The 23,156-nt window shown below is 40.0% G+C and overlaps 1 protein-coding gene across 3 annotated transcripts in view; it reads left to right on the top strand.

Annotated features, from left to right (window-relative positions):
- Positions 1-23,156, top strand: part of LOC119786455 (protein unc-13 homolog C) — a 181,604-nt gene that overhangs the window by 128,186 nt on the left and 30,262 nt on the right. For 2 of the 3 annotated variants that reach the window (XM_038289813.1, XM_038289811.1), the window contains 5 exons: positions 11,695-11,791; positions 13,236-13,379; positions 13,548-13,625; positions 16,111-16,188; positions 19,247-19,273. In XM_038289813.1, the coding sequence (XP_038145741.1) occupies positions 11,695-11,791; positions 13,236-13,379; positions 13,548-13,625; positions 16,111-16,188; positions 19,247-19,273 (424 nt within the window). The remainder of the gene's footprint in view (positions 1-11,694; positions 11,792-13,235; positions 13,380-13,547; positions 13,626-16,110; positions 16,189-19,246; positions 19,274-23,156) is intronic. The other variant, XM_038289814.1, reaches the window with a different exon arrangement.

The following is a 23,156-nucleotide window of genomic DNA, read 5'->3' as shown; positions in this document are numbered from 1 at the left end:
AAGGAAGATTTATCCTCAAAAAGACATTATTTAAGACATATTTAACTTGGTGCTTCCTGAAGTCATTGCTGTTTAGTTCTGAAATATATTATAATATGTTTAAAACACATTAAATAATATTTTTATACTTTAAATATATCATTTTGACTTTTTACGTCTTTAGTCTTTTCCCATTTGAATTATATATATATATATATTTGTTTATGTTATTTAAAATTGCAATGTCCTGATTAGTGTCCTGTCCCATATTTTAAGTCATTTTGCATTTTAACCATTGCGACTTACAGAAATAGCTGTTTCAAAGACTTGTCCTTTGCTTAGATGTCACAGTATTTAATGAGATTCACTGGTTCTTTACTCGGCTTTCCTAAACTGCCAATCGATTGGAGCCAGTGAGCAGAACAGGTCACTGTTCTGCTCACTGGCTCAAAATAGTGTATCAGTCTTTCAAGTCATCTCCAAAAAGATTATGTGCTATTTTCAAAACATGGCTAGAGTTGCAGCTACAATAGTAGCCATTTATGATTAGCCTTCATTTTCTACTCACCCCCATGCTGAACAACACTCTGGAGTGCTTTTTTGATATCTCAAATGCAACTGGAGATCTGGGAGGCTTCTTGCTGTCTGCTGACATTCAAATAATGGAGGTCTATGGTGCCCGAGGCAGAAAGGTCCATAAAAGTCCACAAAAAACGTGTCAATATTCCTCCATACTGCTCGTCCAATGTATTCCAAGTGTCCTGAGTGGGTAGCGTCCATAATTTACTCGAAACAAAGTAATTTAGAATGTTTTTAGAGCATAAACAGTAGTGTATAGGATTTCCTGAAAGCGCGCGCCTGCGCGTTCACGACACTACGGAAACCGCGGCAGACCAAACCAGATGAAAGTGCGCATTCAGCGTCTGCTCTGCCGATAATGCAAGCGTAGAAGAAGAAATGTGCTGTTTACCTGTGCAAAGAAAGAAACAACGAAAGAAAAATGTCTGAGGACTTCAGTGTTGAGGAAGAGCATGAGTTCTTTGCCGAGCTGAATGCGCACTTTCATCTGGTTTGGTCTGCCGCGGTTTCCGTAGACTCGTGAACGCGCTTTTAGGAATACATTGGACGAGCAGTATGGAGGAATATTGACACGTTTTTTGTGGACTTTTATGGACCTTTCTGCCTCGGGCACCATAGACCTCCATTATTTGAATGTCAGCAGACAGCAAGAAGCCTCCCAGATCTCCAGATGCATTTGAGATATCAAAAAAGTACTCCAGAGTGTTGTTCAGCATGGGGGCGAGTAGAAAATGAAGGCTAATCATGTTTTGGGTGTACTATTCCTTTAACATTTTCACATCTCCTTGATGGGCTCTTGGTTGGTCCCCTACAATTCCTTTTTAAACATCCACATTTGTACTAAAATATTCCATCTGTCATGATTTTTGAACATTAACATCTAAAGAGAATTATCTCATGGTCAGACTCTGTAATTCTGTGAAAGGGTGGAGTCATAGTAAAAAAAACATGCAATAAGGGGGTCACTCCAGTGGCTGGAAGTTGGATGGGGTTTTGCTGGGATTTGGAGGGAAGTGGGCTGCCATTAGTTGGTATTTGACTGGAAAAGGTAATTTTCAATGGCTGCTACTGTAACATAAACTGAGTAACAAACACACCAGCAAGAGCTGGGAAATTAAGATATTTAGAGTTTTAGATAATGATGAGGTAGAGAAGAGCTTAGCTGAAAATATAAACTGTAAATATTAATTGCAGTTGTATAACAAAAATCTTACCACTTACAACATAATATCTATTTTGTAAAGACAAGAGAAACATTGTTCGGAAGAACTTTTTGACTTTTCATATATAAATATATAAATTTTAACCAAATGTGGCCAAGAAATGCTGTCATGAAAAGAGTTTAATTTGCAGGACTTGTTTATGGTTCAAAATTAGTCTGTGTGAGATTTAGCTCTTGTGCAACTTGCCATTATGTTTATCACGAGTACAAGAATTTTATGAGTCCAAACCCCATGAGGTGGAAGCAGGACTAAGCAATAAATCTGAGCTGCAATCAATTGCTGTGAGACATTTACTGAAGCTTGTTGACCCCTGTAGGGTTGTCTTTATACGTCTTAATGAGACACCTTTAGGTCTGTCATTTTCCAATATACATGTTACACAATGACCAATATTTATAAATTACTTAAAAAGGTATAATTAATCCATACGGAAGCAGGATAAATGCGTAGATGAAGTGATCAGTGGCTTTCCAATACCTATGATGAGAAGGTATGCCAACCAAATAAAAAAGATTGTAACTGAGAGATGAAGGAAAGTAGCCAAAGTTGAGTCTATCATTCACACACTAAAAGCATTAACTTCATACAAATGCCCATTTAAATAGATGATGTTTATTTCCAAGAATAACAGCCAGTAAATTAAAAACTAGTGGGCCTTACCAAGTCAGGCAACTTATCTTAAGCCAAATGCTATCTCACAAAACACTTAGGCTGTCCACCTCAGCCAGCATAATGTGTTTTAATGACAATGTTATTCATTTTTATTTCAAAACAACTCAATAAATATACTTCATATGTTGATGTGATATACAATAATAGCATTGTCATACCATTTTTGTATATTATTCAAATGTGAAACTCAGTATAATAGGTTATAATGTTCTAGCAAAAAAAATAAATATTGTAGGAACAGTAAAATTTTCCATTTCATTTTCTGTAATCGTGTATCAAAGCATTCATGGTTATACTCACCTGTTTTGACAACCATCAAAGAGAGAATTGCAGGATCGCCACTGGTTGAGAAAGATGCCTTAAGTCAGTGTTTTTTCAATCCTGGTCCTCAAGGCACACTGCCCTGCATGTTTTAGATGTTCCCCAGCTTTCACACACCTGTTATCAATTGATAGCAGATTATCAGGCTTTGCTGAACTGCAATCATCTGAATCAGGTTTGCTGAACCTCAGAAACATCCAAAACCCCCCTTCTCTGGGGGGGCTCTCGGGGAGCGGGGGTGCCTATTGGAGTCAGCGGGGGAGCTGGCTCCCTGGGAGTGCAGCAGGCACCCCAGTCCTTTGCTCCCCATCCCCGAAATCCTCCCTCTGCCTGCTCCATCACTCGGCCACACATGTAGGTTTTTGGGGAGGGGGTCGTTACTGGAGGGCCACACCTTCTGATGACGTCCCCCACCCCAATTTTATTTTGCATTTTAGACACTTCCATCTACATCATTTTCACAACACACATCTATGTAGGGCATTTTCGGGGGGTGGGGGTCAGGGCCACCGGGGGGGGGCTTATTTTATGGGCCTCACCACGGTCGGCCTCCTCCATCCCCTCTCGCATCTAGACATTGAGGGTTGAGGGTTGTCGAAGGGGGAGGGTGTGCTGGCACCGTCTATCTCCTGGAGGGGGGGTGGAGTGTGCCGGACACCCCCTCTTGGTACTCCCAGTTTTAATTGCATCTGAGAGCAACACGCAACAACACCACATTCGAGCGGGTGCAGTGAGGATCGGGGTCTTCTCACACCCCTGTTCTCCGGCTGCCGCCTGGAGTCTGGGGCCTGGAGGAAGAGCGGGCCACCTGGTCCGTGGTTTTGGCTGGGGCTGGCTGCGGGGCCTAGGTGGCCTGCTGGTGGCGGGGCTGTCACCTCTGCTCTCCCCAAAGAAGGTTGGATGGAGGGGCATGAAGTGCCTGGTTGAAGGTTTTTTTTTTTTTTTTTTTTTTTTTTTGTTCTTTTCGGGGGGGGGGGGCGGTTCTGGTTGGGTGGCCGGCGCGGGATGGGTGGGCCCCGGTCCCGGGGGGGGCTCTTGCGGGGGGTGGTCCGGTCCGTGTGCGGGGTGGGGGGCCGGGCTTGAAGCAGGAAAGAGATGGGTTGGTGTGGCGGTGTCGCCGCTCCCCTCCCCTCACATCCGGATTTTAGGTTCACTTATGGGGTCATCCGATAGTCCCGGGACCGACCACCGGTGTCACCGGGTTTTTGGTCCTGGTATTATTGGATGTGAGTGTTATGTGTGAATGTGTGTCTGCGTTGTTATTTTCTTTATTTATTATTATTATTATTTTATTCAATTTTTTTTTTTTTTTTTTTTTTTTTTTTTTTTTTCCTGTGGTACGAGTGGGGGCACTAGGGAGGGAAGGCATGATTGAGATGGTGTGTTTTTTTTTTGTTTTTTTTTTTTTTTTTTTTCTTTCCCAGGTTGGGGTCTCAACCGCACCCTCTCCCAAATACATCTTAAGTCTCCGCTAAGTGCGGAGCCCATTCCCCCCGTCCTGCTCTCCCTCCGCTGGCTGGCGTCGGGGCTCACCGGTGCACTGGTGGAGCTGGGGGTAGATGCCCGGGGGACTGCTGGCTCATTCCTGGCGGCCTCTCCGCTGGCCCCGGCCGGCCGGGGCTTTGCTGGGGCTCCTGTCTGGGGGTGGGGTGCCCTTGGGGCCTCGGATCCCTGGGGCCTGGGACTGGATCCGCTTCGGGGTGGGGCTGGGTGTTGTTCGGGGATTTTCGGGGTCGGTGCCGGTGCCTTCGCTACGATGCCGGTTCCTGGGCGGTGTTTCTTTCCTATGCCGGTTCTGTGGTATCGGTTCGGGGAGGGGGGGAGCTGCGCGGCATGGTGGGGTGCGGGTCTTGGGTCCTGTTTTGGGCTCCGGTTTTTCCGCTCGCACTTCTTATCTTGCCTATTTATTTTAATTGTAATTATTAATTAATTTATTTATTTACCTATTTATTTGTTATTTTTTTTTTTTTTTTTTTTTTTTTCTCTTCCTCGGTGGGGGGGAGCGGTTGCGGGCGGGTCGGTGTCTGGTGTCCGCTGTCGCATTGTGGGGGCCCCTTTTTTTTTTTTTTTTTTTTTTTTTTGTCTTTTTTTCTTTGGGGGGTTTGGCATGTCTGTTTTCTCGGGGGGCAGGCGGGCCTGCTGGGTGGGGGTCCTGCTGGCGGCGCGCCGCTGGTGTGTGGGGGTCCGGGCGGCTCCGGCGGGGGTAGTGTTGGGGGGCCGGTCTGGGCGGGCTGGCTGCGCTGGCTGGGTATTCGGGTGGGTTTACCCTCCTGGAGGCATGGTGGGGCTGCTCTGTTCCCACTGATCGCGGCGGGTGGGGCTGCGGGGCGGGTGTGGGCCTGGGGTGGCTATGACCGGCGCGTGGTGGGGGGCCGGGGCGGCGGAGCTGCTCTGGCCGCGTGTCGGGGCCTGGTGCGGGCTGCGGGGGGGGTGGCGGACGTGGCTGGGCTGCTTTGGCATCGTCCGGTGGGGGGGGCGGCGCGGTTCGCTCCGCTCTGGCTTTGTGCTGCCCCTCGGGCTGCTGGGGGGGGTGGTTGCGCCGGCTGCGGTCTGCTCCTCTTGCGGTTTTGCGCCGGGCGGCTTTTCTGCTCTCGGGCTGATTCTGTGCGCGGTGTGTTTCGTTGGCATCGGTCTTGGTGGGGTGGGGCTGCGCTTTTGGCCGGGGGGGCGTTTTGGGGGGGGTCCCGCGGCACTCGTGGCCGGTTCGCGGCGGATGCGCATGGGCCCCGGCCGGGGGCGGGGCCGCCTTAGTGTTTTCCTGGGTGGTGCGGTCGCGGTGGGTGTTGCGGCCGGTCGCCGGGGCTTGGTGCGGGGGGGCGGGGCGTGTTTCGGTGCTCTGTGGGGCTGGGGCGTTTCGGTCGGCGCCGTGGGGGGGCTGGTGTTCGGCGCCCGGCCCTACTTCGGGGTGGCCGGCTGCCGGCGGGGCCCGCGGACTCGTCCCCGCGGCTCCCCGGGGCGCCGGCATGGCGGTGGCTGGGGGGCTTCCTCGTGGCTGTCTCTCCTCCTGCCTTGGTGGGGTCTGATTTCCGGGGCTGGCCCCGCCTTGGTGCCTTCGCTTCTGGGGTCCCCTTGGGCGCCTGGGGCTTTGGGTCTCCCGGCGCTGGACTCAGTGCTCTGGGGGGTGTGCCTCTCCGGCTCTCCACAACCACTATTGAGCATTTTTTTCTATGGTTAAAACTTTACATGCACAAGTTCACCCTCACAAACAACTACAGGTGCTAGGCTTCAGGTACTTAGAGATTCACTTCCAAACAGAAACCCCACATTCATATCTTCAGGTAACACAGAGTACATGTCAGACTTAATAATATTACTTTAGTGATAGTTTCAAGGTGTTTGCTTTATTGTATATCTCGTACCATGTTTTTTGGTTGTGCTGTTCTTTTTTCTTTTTTTTTTTTTTTTTTTTCTTTTTTTTTTTCTCCATCTCATTACAGGTGTTGAAGCAGACTGAAAATGTTTTGTCATTGTCTCCTTCCTATCTCCTCTTTCTTTCATCTTTTGTCCTGTTTTTTTCTTTTTCTTTTTCCTTCTTCTTCTTCTGTTTTTCTGCTCTACTTACATTGCAGTGTCCATATGAACTGTAAAACTCCCTGCATAATTATAATAAAGCAATTTATATACATGAAACAAGTGGAGCGGTATGGCAATTGCGATACCGCTACACTTGTGAAAGTAAAATCTGTTGTGCTCCTTTTGGCATCAAGACAATTATTCTTATTGCCACCTTGCCAGACAGGACACTGTAAAAAAAAAAAAAAAAAAAAAAAAAAAAAAAAAAAAAAAAAAAAAAAGAAACATCCAAAACATGCAGAACAGGGTGCCTTGAGGACCAGGGTTGAAAAACACTGCCTTAAGTAGTAATAATAATAACTGGAAAAGTACTTAGGGAGACCAGATCACCGGCAAGCAGCAATTTTTGTTACCCAAATTGTGACTTACACCTATATCTAAAACTCACACATAATCTGGATCATCACCAATTCTTAATGAATTGTTGTTTGGCATGAGGCACGACTCTGGTAACAAATTTAACTTTTCAATTGATTCTGCTTACAAACCACTAATGTTCCCTTTTCTTGTGTTTTTGTCTGAAGTAAAACGCCTCCAGACTTTTTGCGTCTGATGGTGAGGCTGTCAATAGTCACACCTCTGATTTAGTGAAGAACTGCTTGTTCCGCTAAACATTCTTATCTTACAATGTCAGGGAATCTTTAAAAAGAATTCCTGTATCCAGAATTTAATCTGGACCATCACAAATACGTTTTGTCAAGTTACCGTGCACACAGACAGACAAACACACAAACTCTCCTAAAAAAATAACCTCCTTGGCAGAGGTAAAATACAGAGATAGTGTTCCCCACTAGGCTGTAAGATTCGTATGCCTATGCATGGCTATTCTGCCTGTACCTGTACCTCTTAAAACCTTAGATATGAATTCACCAACGTTTCTGGTGTTCAACAGGATCATAATGATAATTTCATGCTGAGTATAGTGAAAGTCTTATTATTATTTTTTATGTCGTAAAGGTCTCACAAAATGCTTTTTCTATACTATGTATGATGAAATACTGCCTTTCACTTAACAAAATATTAATTCAATATGAAATATTTCTTACGTTCTGGTTGTGTTTTTTTCCAAGCCGGTTTCATTGCATTAAAACCACTTGGAAAAGCTGTCTGACTAGCTCTACCATCTAGGACAAATAGCACATACCTTATTGTTTTAACAAGCACTTAAGCACGGTGTGATTATGGACCTTACAGTGAATCAACCTGAATGGAGAAATAAGAAATTACTTCATTTGGAAATGTGGTTGGAGCAGCCAAGTAGAGCAGGCTTTTCTTTATGAATGCTAAAATACAGCCAGACTATTAAAAGCTACGTTTATATTATTTATTTGATGCTGAAATAACATTTTAAAAAGTTTTAAAGCATTTGCATGATAAAGCCCCCTTTTACAAGACATAAATAATGATTATTGAAAACTGGAGTCAGAAAGAACAAGAGATAAATTAAACACATAACTAAAAACATTTCTGTCACAAGAATTGTTCTTGTTATTTTCAGAATGTCTTTAAGCTTACAAAATGAAACTCAAAATGGTAATTTTGTGTTCTTAGAATTAGGTGTAGAACATTAAAACAATCTCTAAACAATTTCTAAAGTTTCCTCAAAAGCAGCTTTCCAGCAAAAAATGATTTTCTGTAAAAGTGAAACAGTAAGTCCAGATTAGACTTGACTTTGACTTGTTAACATTGAACATCTGTCCTTTCAGTTCATAGGAATAAGACTTCAAACAGCTTGATCAGTGATTATATTGATGATGAAATGTTATTGTAGCATAAAGGCATCCCATCTCAAGGCCTTTTTTATTTTGCACACATAGCTTTGTGCAGCAAAGCAAGTATAGCTGTGATGTAAACATATGTAACGCAGGAGGAGCATGCTGTGCTCTCTCTCCCATCCAACCAGTCTATCATATTAATGACTCATCTTGTATCCAATGCTTTCACTCAAACGCTGTCTTACTTCAAATTGATTTTACCAGAGGCATAGCCTGCAGATTAGGCTCGTCAACTCCATACTCTAAATTTTCTGTCCTCTGTTTTGTTATTTTTCTCACCTTTCTGCCATCACATGTATTATTTTATTAGCATTATCCCAGGTGGCCACTGCCTTCAAAATGAAATTAGATTATTCCTCAGGTTGGATTCATTGCTCTGATTACAAATTCATAGGTAGATGCTGAAGTTAAAGACAACGCTACATAATTATACCACTAACTTTTCCATCTCTCCATTTCTCTCCTTTCTTCTGTCTGAACAGGGTTGTCTAATCTCTCCACTATCTTCTACCTGATACTAAGATCTGCATGACCTGCAGCCTTTATCACATCAAACATGAATCTGCTTAGCATTTGGTTCAGTGTAATCAGTTTAAATTGATTTTCTCACATTTTGTAAATTAAAAGCTTTGGCTTTATGGCAAGCTTTGAAGTCTCTTTGATGTTATGTGTCGTCAATAGGGGTGTAAATGTACATCTAATTCTAAGGTGGTCTTGGCCACTAATGCATAGACGGATCTGTACATTTCAGATCATTACAGTACCAAGTATTTTTTGCCAGTCATTTGAAAAGTAAAATTGTGCTGTTTATTTATGTACAATTAATTTTTATTCATTATGCATAAAAATAAATAAGTTAAACTTTTATTTCTTTTGGAGGGAAAAAAATGTCTTAGAAAAACACAATATTACATTAGAGTATTGGAAAAATATTTGAAGCACATATGTCGGGTTTCGGAAAAGGATGCAAATGGCTTTGTACTCAATACTTGCTTGGGTCTCCTGCAGTAATTGTTGGATTAACGCACTTTGGTTAAAAACAGGAACTGCCTGTGATGCTTTGTGGGTTTAATAGAAGCCCTGGTTGCTTTGATTGATGATTTCAGATCATCTGCATTTTTGGGTTGGTTTTCTCTCATCTTCGTCTTGACAACAGCCAATAGTCTTTCAATGGGGTTCAAGTCAGGGGAGTTTGCCTGCCAACCAAGACCGGCAATCCCACTATCTCTGAACCTGGCAGTGTGGGAAGGTGCCATGAATTGCTGGGGAAAAAAGCAGCTTTTCCATTCAGCTTGTCAGTGAACATGGGAAGCATGGAGTGCTTTAAAATTCCCTGGTAGGTGGCAGCCCTAACTTTGGACTTCAGAAAATGCAGTGGACAGACACTACTGTAGCATATTACAGTCCCACTTCCTTTGAAGTGGTTATAAAATACCTGTTTTGGTCCTTTTCCTTTCGATACAGACCCCTGTGTAAAACTTTTTTCCCCAGTAACAACCTTTCATGGTTTACCCTCCTTATGAAAGGTGTCGCTAATTGTCTTCTGGACATCTGTCAAGTCAGAAGTCTAATACATACTAGTGTTACCTACTGATCCAGAGGCAGAAGCCATGTTAAGTTTTAAGGAACTTTTGTAGGTGTTTTGAGTTAATTAGATGATAAAGTTGTGATACAATGAATTTCCATTTATGGGCTGTGTCCGAACATCCTTCCCAACCCCTAAAACCCTCAATCACTATAAAGAGTGGGGGCTATATAGTGGACTTTATAGTGAATTCAGTTTACTAACTGTTCGGACAGATGGTCACTATTTTTTGCACTCCGTTTGTCACGTAACTCTGCCTCCCCACACGTTGACTCTGAAATCTTTGCTACAATAAATCCCATTATGCTTTGCGAGGAGAGCTCTCCCAAAGAATTCTAGGATATATCTGCTTGTCTAGTGACCATGGATGATCACTACTTTTGAAGGTGCATTGTGGGATTTTTCAAGTCCACTGCTTTTTTATCCACTAGATGTTCGAAACTCATCTAAAATGGTGTAATCACTATATAGTGCCCTATATAATGATTAGAGCATGTTCGGAAACAGCCATGGAAGTTTTAAAAATATTCTAGTGTCTGAAGACACCGTATTTTGGGTTTTCATTATTTGTAATGATATAATAACGAACATTACCAAAAAAAGTGTTTTAATATACACTATATTGCCAAAAGTATTTGCTCACCTGCCTTGACTCACATATGAGCTTAAGTGACATCCCGTTCCTAATCCATAGGGTTCAATATGACGTCGGTCCACCCTTTGCAGCTAGAACAGCTTCAACTCTTCTGGGAAGGCTGTCCACAAGGTTTAGGAGTGTGTTTATGGGAATTTTTGACCATTCTTCCAGAAGCGCATTTGTGAGGTCGCACACTGATGTTGGACGAGAAGGCCTGGCTCTCAGTCTCCGCTCTAATTCATCCCAAAGGTGTTCTATCGGGTTGAGGTCAGGACTCTGTGCAGGCCAGTCAAGTTCATCCACACCAGACTCTGTCATCCATGTCTTTATGGACCTTGCTTTGTGCACTGGTGCACAGTCATGTTGGAAGAGGAAGGGGCCAGCTCCAAACTGTTCCCACAAAGTTGGGAGCATGGAATTGTCCAAAATGTCTTGGTATGCTGAAGCATTCAGAGTTCCTTTCACTGGAACTAAGGGGCCAAGCCCAGCTCCTGAAAAACAACCCCACACCATAATCCCCCCTCCACCAAACTTTACACTTGGCACAATGCAGTCAGACAAGTACCGTTCTCCTGGCAACCGCCAAACCCAGACCCGTCCATCAGATTGCCAGATGGAGAAGCGCGATTCGTCACTCCAGAGAACGCGTCTCCACTGCTCTAGAGTCCAGTGGCGGCGTGCTTTACACCACCGCATCCGACGCTTTGCATTGCACTTGGTGATGTATGGCTTGGATGCAGCTGCTCGACCATGGAAACCCATTCCATGAAGCTCTCTGCGCACTGTTCTTGAGCTAATCTGAAGGCCACATGAAGTTTGGAGGTCTGTAGTGATTGACTCTGCAGAAAGTTGGCGACCTCTTCGCACTATGCGCGTCAGCATCCGCTGACCCCGCTCCGTCAGTTTACGTGGCCTACCACTTCGTGGCTGAGTTGCTGTCGTTCCCAAACACTTCCATTTTCTTATAATACAGCTGACAGTTGACTGTGGAATATTTAGGAGCGAGGAAATTTCACGACTGGATTTGTTGCACAGGTGGCATCCTATCACAGTTCCACGCTGGAATTCACTGAGCTCCTGAGAGCGACCCATTCTTTCACAAATGTTTGTAAAAACAGTCTGCATGCCTAGGTGCTTGAATTTATACACCTGTGGCCATGGAAGTGATTGGAACACCTGATTCCAATAATTTGGATGGGTGAGCAAATACTTTTGGCAATATAGTGTATCAAAACATGCAATGACACTATATAAATACAGGTTTTACTCAGAGATGACTGGCAATGCATATTACACTTTTATGAAAAATTTTACTTCCAGGTGCATCCAACTATAATTGTTTTCTTGTAGGTGGTTCGACCCCTTTGTCATTCAATGGCTTGATGAGAATGAAGTTGTTGCTATGGACTTTCTCTCTGGAGCACTTGAAAGGGACAAGAAAGATGGAGTAAGTACATCACTGAATTATTTCTTACTTAACTTTAACTTTTATTTTTATCAAGCTGTCCAGGACATTTATATCTACTTTAATAATGACGAGGAAAAAAAAAAGAAATTACATTTTGATGTAGAGGAGGATATGGTGGGATAAAGAAAATTTAGTACGGTCAAAACACCTCTCGCCTTGAGACATGACAAGAGAGGAATAAAAATAAAATATATATATTAAAAATTTATAGCAAAGAGGAAGCAAGATTCTTTTTTCAGGGAAGTAAGGGCTCCAGAGGATGTTGGAAAAAAGTGACAGGAAACAGTCTTTTGGGACTTGTGTGATAAGTTGACGCATCAACACTGATATCCCTTATCTGTCTGATGTTTAAATAACAAAAAGCTTTTATAACTGTTCCTTACAAGATTTTTTCTCCATCCATAATTTTACATCAATTGCTAAGGTAACATTTCTGAAGGTTCTCAGTTAAAATAATGAATGCAGTTTAAATAAAGACAACCATATCTGAACTTCACAGAGGTTTTGGAAAAGTGGTGGGCTCCTACAGTTCCTAAGTGTTGGAATTTTGGATTTTTTTATGTTTGTCTGATGTAATAAACCTTTTTTTATTATTGTTTATTTAGCAGAACTTGGTGACAGGCTGAGGAGATTGTCTTGTCATTTAAAATTATATAATATTTAAATCAGGTTTGTCAGAACGGAAACCTGATACATGTAGATTTAATAGATTTCCATTAGCTGTGAGAGTTTCAAGACCTCAAACATTTTCAGATTCAGGATCATCCATCATAATGGATGAAAGTGAATTATTTAAAATGATAGAACAGAGCAACTTTGCCATTATAGTTTCAGATTCCCGTTTTCTTCTTATCTCCAGTGTCCAATAAATGTGCCTCTGTATATAACAAAATTTTCTCTTTTTACATTTTTTACATCTCTGTGCCACCCTAACAACTTTTTAAGCTCATAATTGATACCGAAAAAGTTTAGCGTTATTTAATAAGCCACAGTTTTTGTTCCTAGAAGAGTTGATGTCAGTGCAATAACAGAGTGCCTCTTTGCCGTGGATTGAAAATTTGAAATTATTTCAGATATTCAGTGTTAGATCAGCTGAAAACCAGTCACAGAGGGGAATTTCTAAACTGCCACTGGCAGCTTTCCTATCCAGTTTTCTTTGTACACCAATCCATTAGGACCAGATTTGCCTGTATTTTTATGCTAGGGATTGTAATATGTGATGTCTCTATTGTTTTTCTGATTGATTGATTTATTATGTGCACTGCCTACTTTAATATATGAATTATAAACTGTATCTTCACAATTTCTCAGTCGCATCATTTGTCAAAATCAGCTTTTTTCCTTTCTTTCTTGTCTGACTAATTTGCCTTCTTGTCCCCTTTTTTCTTAACTTGTGTCTATCCATCTAACCCCTTTTCTTTAGTTTCAGCAAACCTCGGAGCACGCACTCTTTTCCTGCTCGGTGGTGGACGTGTTCACTCAACTAAACCAGAGTTTTGAGATTATTAAGAAGCTGGAATGTCCGAACCCACAGGCTCTGGCTCATTTCATGTGCCGTTTTGCGAAGGTCAGTCTCTTTCTTCATGCTGCGTCTGAACATTTATTGCTTTTATGGCCAATAATAGCTTAGAGTTAAGGAGTTTGTCACGATCTAGGTGAATTTGACTTGTTTTTTTTGTGTTTAATATCAGCAAAGTAACTGAGGGTAATTGTTAACTCTTCTCTATCCCTGCAGACTATCAACAAGGTTCTTTTGCAATATGCTGCAATCATTTCCAAGGAGTTTCCTTTACATTTAAATAAGGAGAATGTGGTAGGTACTCACACAATCTCTGCAGTTGTTAACAGCCAACTTAGACTGATATCATTTCTTGATGCCAAATATAAACATGGCAACACAAAAATAAAACTGTATTTCTATGATAAGTCTCCAGTAATGGTTGGCATGGAGACCATGAAAGTTTTTTAAGAACGTTTTTTTTTGTGCAGAGCTTGACAGTATATTTTATAATATCTTTGTCTCTATTAACATGATTAAATTATGTACAGTATTTCTCACCCATAGTCTATGAGGACAAGACATTTTTTTCTCAGTCTATTGTTTAAAGTGATGGATGGCTAAACACAAAGCTTTTTGAATGGCCTAATTATTCACATTGGATTTTAAAGCCGAAATGAAAGATAACAGACAGTTTGGGAGCAGATGTTTCTTTACTGTGTGACGATCTCATTACTACTGTCCCAGAGAGAAAGTAAGGCATGCCTTCCCTTGACAGGACTACAGTGACAAATGATAGAAAAAAGGAACTGTGATGTGTACCGACTGTGGTGACTGAATCCAATTACCCCTGCTGTATTGCCATGAAACAGCATTTAGTATCCCTGAAACTTTTTTCCACGTTTGTCTGGTTTATAATCATAAACCTGGTGCATTTTACTTAGACTCTATGGGAATGTCAAACTCAGCGTTGCATTTTACTTTAAAGCAGAAGGATAAGGACACAGGCCTTTAGAAAATGAGCGCATTTTTAAAAGTGAAGCTGCACAAATATCCAACAACATTTAATAGCATACCTGTGTGTAGTGTTGCGCTGATGCCATTTTTTGGCCCCGATACCAATACCCGATACCTGGCTGTGCAGTATTGGCCGATAGCGATACCATCTGTTTGAAATTGATGTGTGTGTGTTTATATGAAGAACTGCATACTACTTGGATGTAGAATAATTGCCATCATGGCTTTGTCAAGCTGCTGCCTACCTTTGTGATGCAGGAAAAAGACAAAGTGAATCCAGTAGAACTTTTTATTGCCTACCTAGAAAGGGTGACAATAGTTGAATAAACGTTTGGCTCTCAAAATGGTATCGGTGCCCTATTTGTTGGTACTCACTGATACAAATACCACCATTTTACTGCTGGATCGGGGCACCGCCAGATACTGGTATCGGTGCAACACTACTTGTAAATAAAGACAAGTTCTTGAGAATTTTTTCAAAGGGTGAGCAAACCTTTCCCTGTTCAGCTAATTGTAATTGAATTTCACACCCCAACTACTTATGGTACCAAAAAATCCCTGTAAAGCACATTAAAACTTTTGGCTGTGACAATTTTTAAAACATTATGAATGCTTTTGCAAGGTGTTGTAAGGTCTCAAGTTGATTATAATATATCGTCTGCAAAAGGGGGTCAAGATTGATTACTAGTTCTTATTTACTGCCAGGAAGGATCAAGTCTCAACAGGAAAGATGAGCCTGTTTGACTTAACGTGAACTGGCACTTGAATCTGTTCTCTGCTTTCCCACTTATCTTCTGGATAGGCTCACATGTATCCGTTGATACATTGAAGAAATGACTGCTCCTAGTACACTATCAGCTTTCTAACTTAATCAATCAACCTTCACTACAGCTCCCTAAAATTACTTCCCCCTATTCACTTATTCAGTTAACTAAAAATAAAAGGCCTAAAAGTGTATCTTTGTCAACAACTAAAAAAAAGCAAATATAGAAATATACGTTTTTTTTTCTAGCCTTTTGTTGTCATTACACTGTCACAATTACAGAGCAACGAAATTAACTAATTTCACCCATCTCCTTTGGGAGCAGCGGGCTGCCATTGTACGGCGCCTGGGGAGTTGTTCAGTTTTAGATCATTAAAAATTTGCCAAATCTTGTTCAAAGTGTCTCACAGATATATGATGGGTCACACTTATAAACACATAGATCTAATAGAAAGCAATCCATTCTGAATTGCAGGTCGACACCCTGTTGGTTGTTTTGGGATTTGAAATATACCAATGATCCATTACCTCTTGGGCCAAGAATTATAGTATTTTTTGAATCCATCACTTAAGTGTTAATTAAGGCAAGTTGTATTTCCTTCTAATGTTTTATTTATTTATTTAGTTTCATTTTTTTAGCAGACAGAACAAAATATATGAGTTCTTTAGAGTCTCTGGATTTATTCTGGGTGTCGGTGGAAAGAGATGTGATTAATGCCTGTCACCTTTTAAACGTGTTGTGGAACAGAGAATCGATAACATCTGACACATTCAGTGCAGACATTTCTCTCCTTGTTGTGTTATGTATTGCATTTCCCTGCTAACTTTTTGAGTGCAGACCTTGCTTCATTGTGTAGATGATATGTTACGTTATGAAAGCTGATGGATTGAACAGTTGTTACTATTGTAATTTTTCTTTTGATGCTTTTTTTCACTGTGTTTCCATTTATATGGGCCAATCATGGCTCCCTTAAGATATAACAATGCAGTTCCAACAGCAGCTCTTTTGCTCTTTTGCAGCCCTGCATTATCCTCAACAACATCCAGCAACTTCGAGTCCAGCTAGAGAAAATGTTCGAGTCCATGGGTGGAAAACAGGTCTGTGCATATATTTGTTGAGTTTGTGAATGTTTTCTGATTCTTATTTTAAAACTATGCCATGTTAGACCATATCATTAGCTCCAGTGTAGATGTTCAGGGTTGATGGGATGTCTTGAGAAGAGGAAGCATTTTACTTAGACTTAGACAAACTTTATTGTGATTTCGTACACACAGAGTGTATACAAAAATACATTTTGTTTTGTACAGCTTTTATGACATGTCCATTTCTTCAAATGCAGTACTGATCAAATGTAAACATTGTGAAAAAAAATGAAACAACCAAGAACATAATTATGTGATAAGTTCCTTTTTGATTCTCATCTGTCTTTAAAATTGATTTAGGCCATCCTTGATGTCCTGATGTTGATCTGCCAGTTTTACGCTCAGATATACCTTTTAGCCAGTTTTCATCTATCTCTTAATTTCAGAAATGTCCCAACTACACTACCTTGGATATTTTACAAACAAACAGTTTTGAAGCAATATTTTCCAATAAAAAAGGTGTATATATTCCTCACCACCACATGCCAAAAAGGCTGACTTCCCCCACTACTAGCCCCCTGTTTGAATCGTATACCCACCTACCCTCTTAATAAGTGTTGTGCTAAATCTTAAATTCTGTGTTGAATTCAGGTTACTGTTTTTGCCCTCCCTAACAACTGTTGAGTGTTACAAGACCAGATTTCCCTATTTTTGACATAATTCCTGGACATCCACTTTTTTTACATACATGCACATCCATTGTTTTACAGTAGACAACCTAAATGATGAGCAAACTTACTTTACCCCATATTTATTCTCCATATTGATTGCTACTAGCAATGCTATTTTTGACCCCAGGTAGCACTTTAACAGATTCCAGATCGGATTTGGCAGCAAATATATAAAACCTCTGTTTCCTGTACAGTACACAAGTCTTGCCATTAAACTTGCAATTTATTGTGAAGTCATGTAAAAAAAAAAAACTGATTTGGATAAAATTGTAAAAACACAAGTCTTTGCAGCTACAGTAAATAATGGCAAAAAGTATGCACATTTAACTTTTTAGCAATGACTATATAGTCATTTAAGCCTATGCTCTAAGTAGTATGTGTTTGGTCATAGTACTGGAGATGAGTTGAATTGGCATAAAACAGACAAATTAAAACACGATTTTTATAAAAAAAAATGTTACAAGTAAATGCAGCTCTGTCCCCACTTATTTTTTCTTTTTAATAAAAAGTTAATATTCTGTTTTGTTAGTGAACAAAGACTTACATAATGTACTTAGGTAAAGGACTCATAATCTAGAATGTTACATTCAAAATTATTTTGAAATTTTATTAAAATTCATGTTTTTTTGGGGAGAAAACATGGAAGTATAGCTTGTTTAGCCACCATTTTATACTTTTTTCACAAAGGTTGACATAAGAATTTAAATATGTGTGGATGCATCTATGAGGATGTGGCGTTCGCATCATTATCAGTTAGCCATGGTTTGTTTACCATCGGTTCCTGGTCTCTTAAACAATGTGTAAAAAGTTACACAAGCAGAAACACTTACAAACAGCCTGTAGATGAGTCCCTGAATGTTGGAATAGTCTCTTTCAGTGGAACAGAGAAAGGCATGATAAAAGCAAAGTGCATAAATGTTAGCGCAAGAAGGAAACCAAGATTTTCTGGTTTGGAAAATGAGGCCACATAAAAAAAACAACTCACTTTGACACTAATTATCTAGTAGATTTAACTGAAGCCGAATACCAACACACAGGTAGCACAACTTTTTGACATCTGACTTTTCGTTAACGTGTAAAAGTCAGATTTCCTTGTGACTCCTCCTTTACACAGCACAACACATGGTACTTTATGCTAATCATTCCTTTTCATCCCCAGGACTGTAGTATTTTAGCCCTTATCTAAAGACATATGTATTACACTGAATGTATGGTAAATGGAGAGTAGACTGGCTATAAGGAACAGGCAGACAACTCCCACACAGAGTGAGAACAATAATTGTATCCCGAAATTATATCCTGAAATTTATGGCTGATAGTTGGTTTAAGGAAGAGGCAAGATATCATCAAACTTTGTTACCAGTATGTAAGAGGAAGCAGAGGTGGTGGATGGATATATGTTGGTTTTCACCTGGGCAAAATACTAAACTGTACATGCAACCTTCTACAAAAAGAAACAGAACCGTTTTTTTTTTTTTTTTCTTCAGGAGGTGGAATTATGTAGGATATGGACAAAAAAATCCGTGCTGTTGATATAGTAGAGCCCAAAAAGTGAATTAAAAAGGTTGACAAAGTTTGGGGATCTTTCATAGCTTCTATATAATATTGCATGTGTAATAAATAGAGAACGTAATGAACAAACTGGAACCTATTCTTTAGCAAACTGTAATTAAACAATGATTACTCCATTCAGAGCCTTCCTCAGATCTGCAGGACCAGAGGCAAAAGAGAAGTTTCTCCCTACCCACCGCAGTCACCATACATAATGGTTAAAACTTTGATTTGGTTTTACTACAAACCTTAATCCTCTTTGCAATAATTAAGAATTTATGACATGAATTGACCAATACTACTGTGTGTTGTGGTTATGGTGAGCTTAAAGTTAAGTTTTAAGCAGAGTTAGAAAAAAATATACTTTGGGAAATCTAAAAAAATATTTTAAATCTTTGTATGTTTGTTCTTTTCTAAGCAAAAATAGATAAATGTATGAGAAGAGCTCCACTTTGTAAAATATCCATGTTAGTGTAGACCAGGTCTGAGGATCACCATAACAACTACTTTCCCACTACTAACCCCCTGTTTGAATCGTAAACCCACCTACCCTCTTAATAAGTGTCATGCTAAATCTTCAATTCTGTGTCGAATCCGGGTGACTGTTTTTGCCCTCCCTAATAACTGTTGAGTGTTTCAGTCTTACCTAAGAAGCAACCCCACAATCTCTTACAACTTCAGTGCATGTGTCTCAGTAGTTTCTAACACCTGTCTTGCCTTGCATTTTGTCTCCTGTCGTTGTGTCCTCTGTTTCCTTTTGTTTCCTTTCTGTGCTCTCTCTCTGTCTCCAGGAGGAGGGGGTTGTCTCCTTCTGTAAGGTGTGTGCAATAGGGCTCATCAACAACCCTTATTTCCATTTACCAATTATTACAACTCAGCACTCCACCCCACAATCGCCACCCCTCACACTCCTATCCCTGTCATACCCCACTAGTAAGCATGTGCCGCAGAGCATATGGACTTGAATTACCCATCACCCTTTGGACAGGCTGCTTAAGCGCTCCATCCCCTGCTCTCTGGAGATACCAGCTCAAATCATTGGATCATTATTTTAGGCTTTAAGTTTTTCCCCATGTGACGCTGTGCAATTGTGTTTATTTTTGGATGTTTTTTCCCGCTCTACATAAACAGGAAGGTAGTAGGCTGACCAAGTCGATGGCTGTGGTTTTTGTCCTTTCCTTTCATTTTCCAGGCGCATATTTTTTAGACAGGGTTTTAGGAGTTCTTTTATTAATGAGCTCCTAAAACACATGCACACTTCTCTAGCTGTGCCCTTTGTATCTGTATCTATCTCGTAGTATCTAGATTTAACCCTTGAGGGTTCTTATTAAATTACATTCGAAAACATATTGACAATGGGCTTTTAATAGATTAATACTTTTTGAAATAAAAAAATTTCTCAAAATCTTTTAAAGAACTTCAATTTCTCAATAAGTAAGGACACCGCTTATTTAGTCTGGCTTAAAATGTTTTCAGGTCTCACCCCAGGTCAATGATAAGACATCATTTTATAAATTATAAATATTAATTTCCCTTTCTGAAAGTAACATTTTCAACTTACATTTTTATTTAGACCACATATTTAACTCTTGTAACACTGCTTGGAATGTTTTTCTTTTCCGATGCAAGTTTCTCATCTTAGCTTTCATCACAGAATAGCTTTCTATCACTAATCAACTTGCGAATGTAAGAGGGGCAGTGTAATTACCAAGAGCTGTTATCAAAATGCTGCAAATAACAGAGATTTACAATAATTTCATACAATGGATTCATCAGCAACTGATCTCTCTAGATTAGGACCAGACTGTATTTTGGGTGTTGCACTGTTTGCAAAGGTGCTTGTGCTCGTTGAAATTGACTTTTTGTAAAACCTTTCTTTATTCGGCTCTCACAGTCGCTTTGAGTCATCTGTGCAGCAGAATAACAACCTGCCAGTGTGTAGATATTGTACTGTTGAAAGAGGCAAAGTGAAGGGAAGCTGGGGCTGCAGCTGATAGGCTGACAGCCAGGGAAGTATTTATATACTCCAGAGAACCCTTCATGCCAGTCAGTGTCGATTGAAACCAGCCACCATGGAGAATCCAGGTGTTCTATGCATTCCAAGCCTGATGTTTCCCTTGTATAATTTATAATGAGTCGTTCTTTAATTCATTAAGCACGGTTAGTATTTATGTAACTTGACAGAAGAGGTCATGTTTAGGCAATTCAATATTTGATGTATTAAATTTCCAGTTTCTGGACGTGGCTCTAACATTAAAATATACCTATACATGCGTTTTCATTGCTGCATAAACAGATATTGGACTAAGAAAGGTGGGAAAAAAAAACTTTTGGTAATAAAACTTTAAAGAACTGTTTGATTTTAATTTGAAAGGCAAAAATAGAATCTTATTGGATTAGATTCATTTTAAAGTAATGTTAGTCAACACAATTCTTTAAAAACTGGCTGGTCTGTTACACAGTCATGGAAAAAAAAATGATATGCTGAAGGACAACCGGTTGTGTTCTTTTCTTATATATTTGCTAATGGTATTTAACAATGCTGGAGACATGTCTGTAATTAGGGAAAAAAAAAAAACGTTTTCGGTGTGAATAATCTACCCGGAATACACTTGTGCATCAGCCAAAGCTTTAGGAAGATATATGTAAATCCACCAAGGGCTGACTCACAGTTAATAGTTGAGAAAGTTCTTGGATAATCATTTTGTGACGTTGTTGAGGTCTGTGGAAGGATAAAGGTAAAAAAACCTTATTAGTCACTGCAAATATAAATTATAATGACATTGGACATTGACCTTAGAGCCCAAGAGGCAGCATTCTGGGAGTGTCTTACTCAGGGACTCAGAGTCGCAGGCTGTGAAGTTTAAACAGTGTACTCACACCCTTCTCAGAATTCAAGCACTCTGCTATTACCACCAGTCCACCATGCTGTACTTGAAAGACTTCCCTAAGAAGTCTGACAATTGAAAGTGACGAGAGGAACAAACTTTCACTAAACTGATGTGAGTTGTGTAGTGGACCTTAAGAAGTATCTCACTGAAACTGTTTTAACTAAAGTGTTTCCACTAGCTATTATGGATCAGGATGTACATTTTTAAATATGTTATCTAATATTTGAAGAAGTTACTCAATATGAACTCATATCTTTCAATTTGAGAGTCAGTAAGGTTTCTTTTCTGTCATTAATTTTCCTCCGTAAAGGTTCCAGCATTGATAGAGCTATGTTGGTATAGGTTGGTTACCACCAGAGAGGTATATCAACATTTTAAAAAGTTAAGATTTAAATGTTGTTATTTTCTATTTACCTTTTTTTTCCAATTTTTACGCCAATTTATTGAAAGGCCAAAGACAATTCTGTGATTTTTTTTTCTGGCTATGTGGACTTTAGGATTGCAGTGCTAGTTCTCCCCAGCCATTCTTTAATAGATTGCTCTCTGATGAGATAGAAATCCAGAATCATATTATATCATGATAGACTAGACCCTTAATGTTTTTTTTTTATTATTTTCACTATGAGTTGAAAAGATGTTATCCCTTACACAGCTAGTGAAATGTCAGCCGAATCATAATGGGCAAAGTTCTTTGACTGATATGTCTTATTCCCTGTGCAGATAAAAGCATGCCAACAGAAAAGCCAGTGTTGGGCAAGCTACTTGTCCAGTGTAGTGAGCTAAGCTATCAGTTACTCAACAATAAATTAAGCTTCACTACACCAAAGCTACCACCTTAAGAATTATAGCAAGCTAAGTTACACTAATGTGTTAAAAGTAGCTTAACTACATCAGAAGCTACTTAACGTTGTACCAACCTAATGTCAATTCAAAATGAGTCTGATGCACTGGTTAAAATATTTATTAAAGATCAGCCAATGACATAACACAGTGTAAACATTGCTTTATGATCAGCATATTAAAATAAAAACTAAAGTAATTGCTAGTAGACAAACTAGTAAACAATCTGCTGTTATTAGAACCAAATTAAAGGTACTGTGTAGTGTTCTACACACCGAGACATGGCTATGAGTTTGCATTCAATGGACATCTCTAGGGAAAACGAAACCCTACAAAAGACCTCAATTAAACAGTCGATTCAAGTAACAAACAAAACTGTTTACAAAAGAAGGTGAAAAAATAAAGAAGCTAATTAAGAGATACATATATATATGACTCACCATATAATTTAATTTCTACCTACATATTTATTCATTGTATTTTTGGAGGCAATTAATTGAATGCTTATTTATTTATTTATTGAGCATTTATTTATTTATGTATTTATTTTATATACGGTAGAGTTGTTCCTCCATAAAAAATCGTATCTGTGCACAGCCTAAAAACAGATTTATGTAAACATCCTGTCAGGTAAACTAGGCCATGAAAATACAATATCTAAGTTTGACTACTGCTCTCTAATTAGAGTATAGTGGCACATAGATATGGGAGAATTATCCTACCATAATGCAAGAGCACATAACTTTAATTAGAGAAAAGAATTTCATCTTCTTGCTCTCAAAACTTATAATGCTCACACTGAAAACATGCGCTCTCTCTCAAATATTTTCTCTTCTCTCTCAAATCTTTGTTTCTTATCTCAGATTTAATGCTTCTTGCACAGATATTTTCTCCTCTCGCTTGCCTCCTTCTCTTCGCGCACAAACCGCGCTCTGTTACGTTCGCAAACCCGTAGGCTCTGCTTGCGGAT

The sequence above is a fragment of the Cyprinodon tularosa genome, unplaced genomic scaffold, assembly GCF_016077235.1.
Source record: "Cyprinodon tularosa strain WSP-4 unplaced genomic scaffold, ASM1607723v1 ctg272, whole genome shotgun sequence".
In the NCBI taxonomy this organism is placed as follows: domain Eukaryota; kingdom Metazoa; phylum Chordata; class Actinopteri; order Cyprinodontiformes; family Cyprinodontidae; genus Cyprinodon; species Cyprinodon tularosa.
Note: the sequence above shows the minus strand (reverse complement) of the source record. Positions and strands in the feature narration are given on the sequence as shown.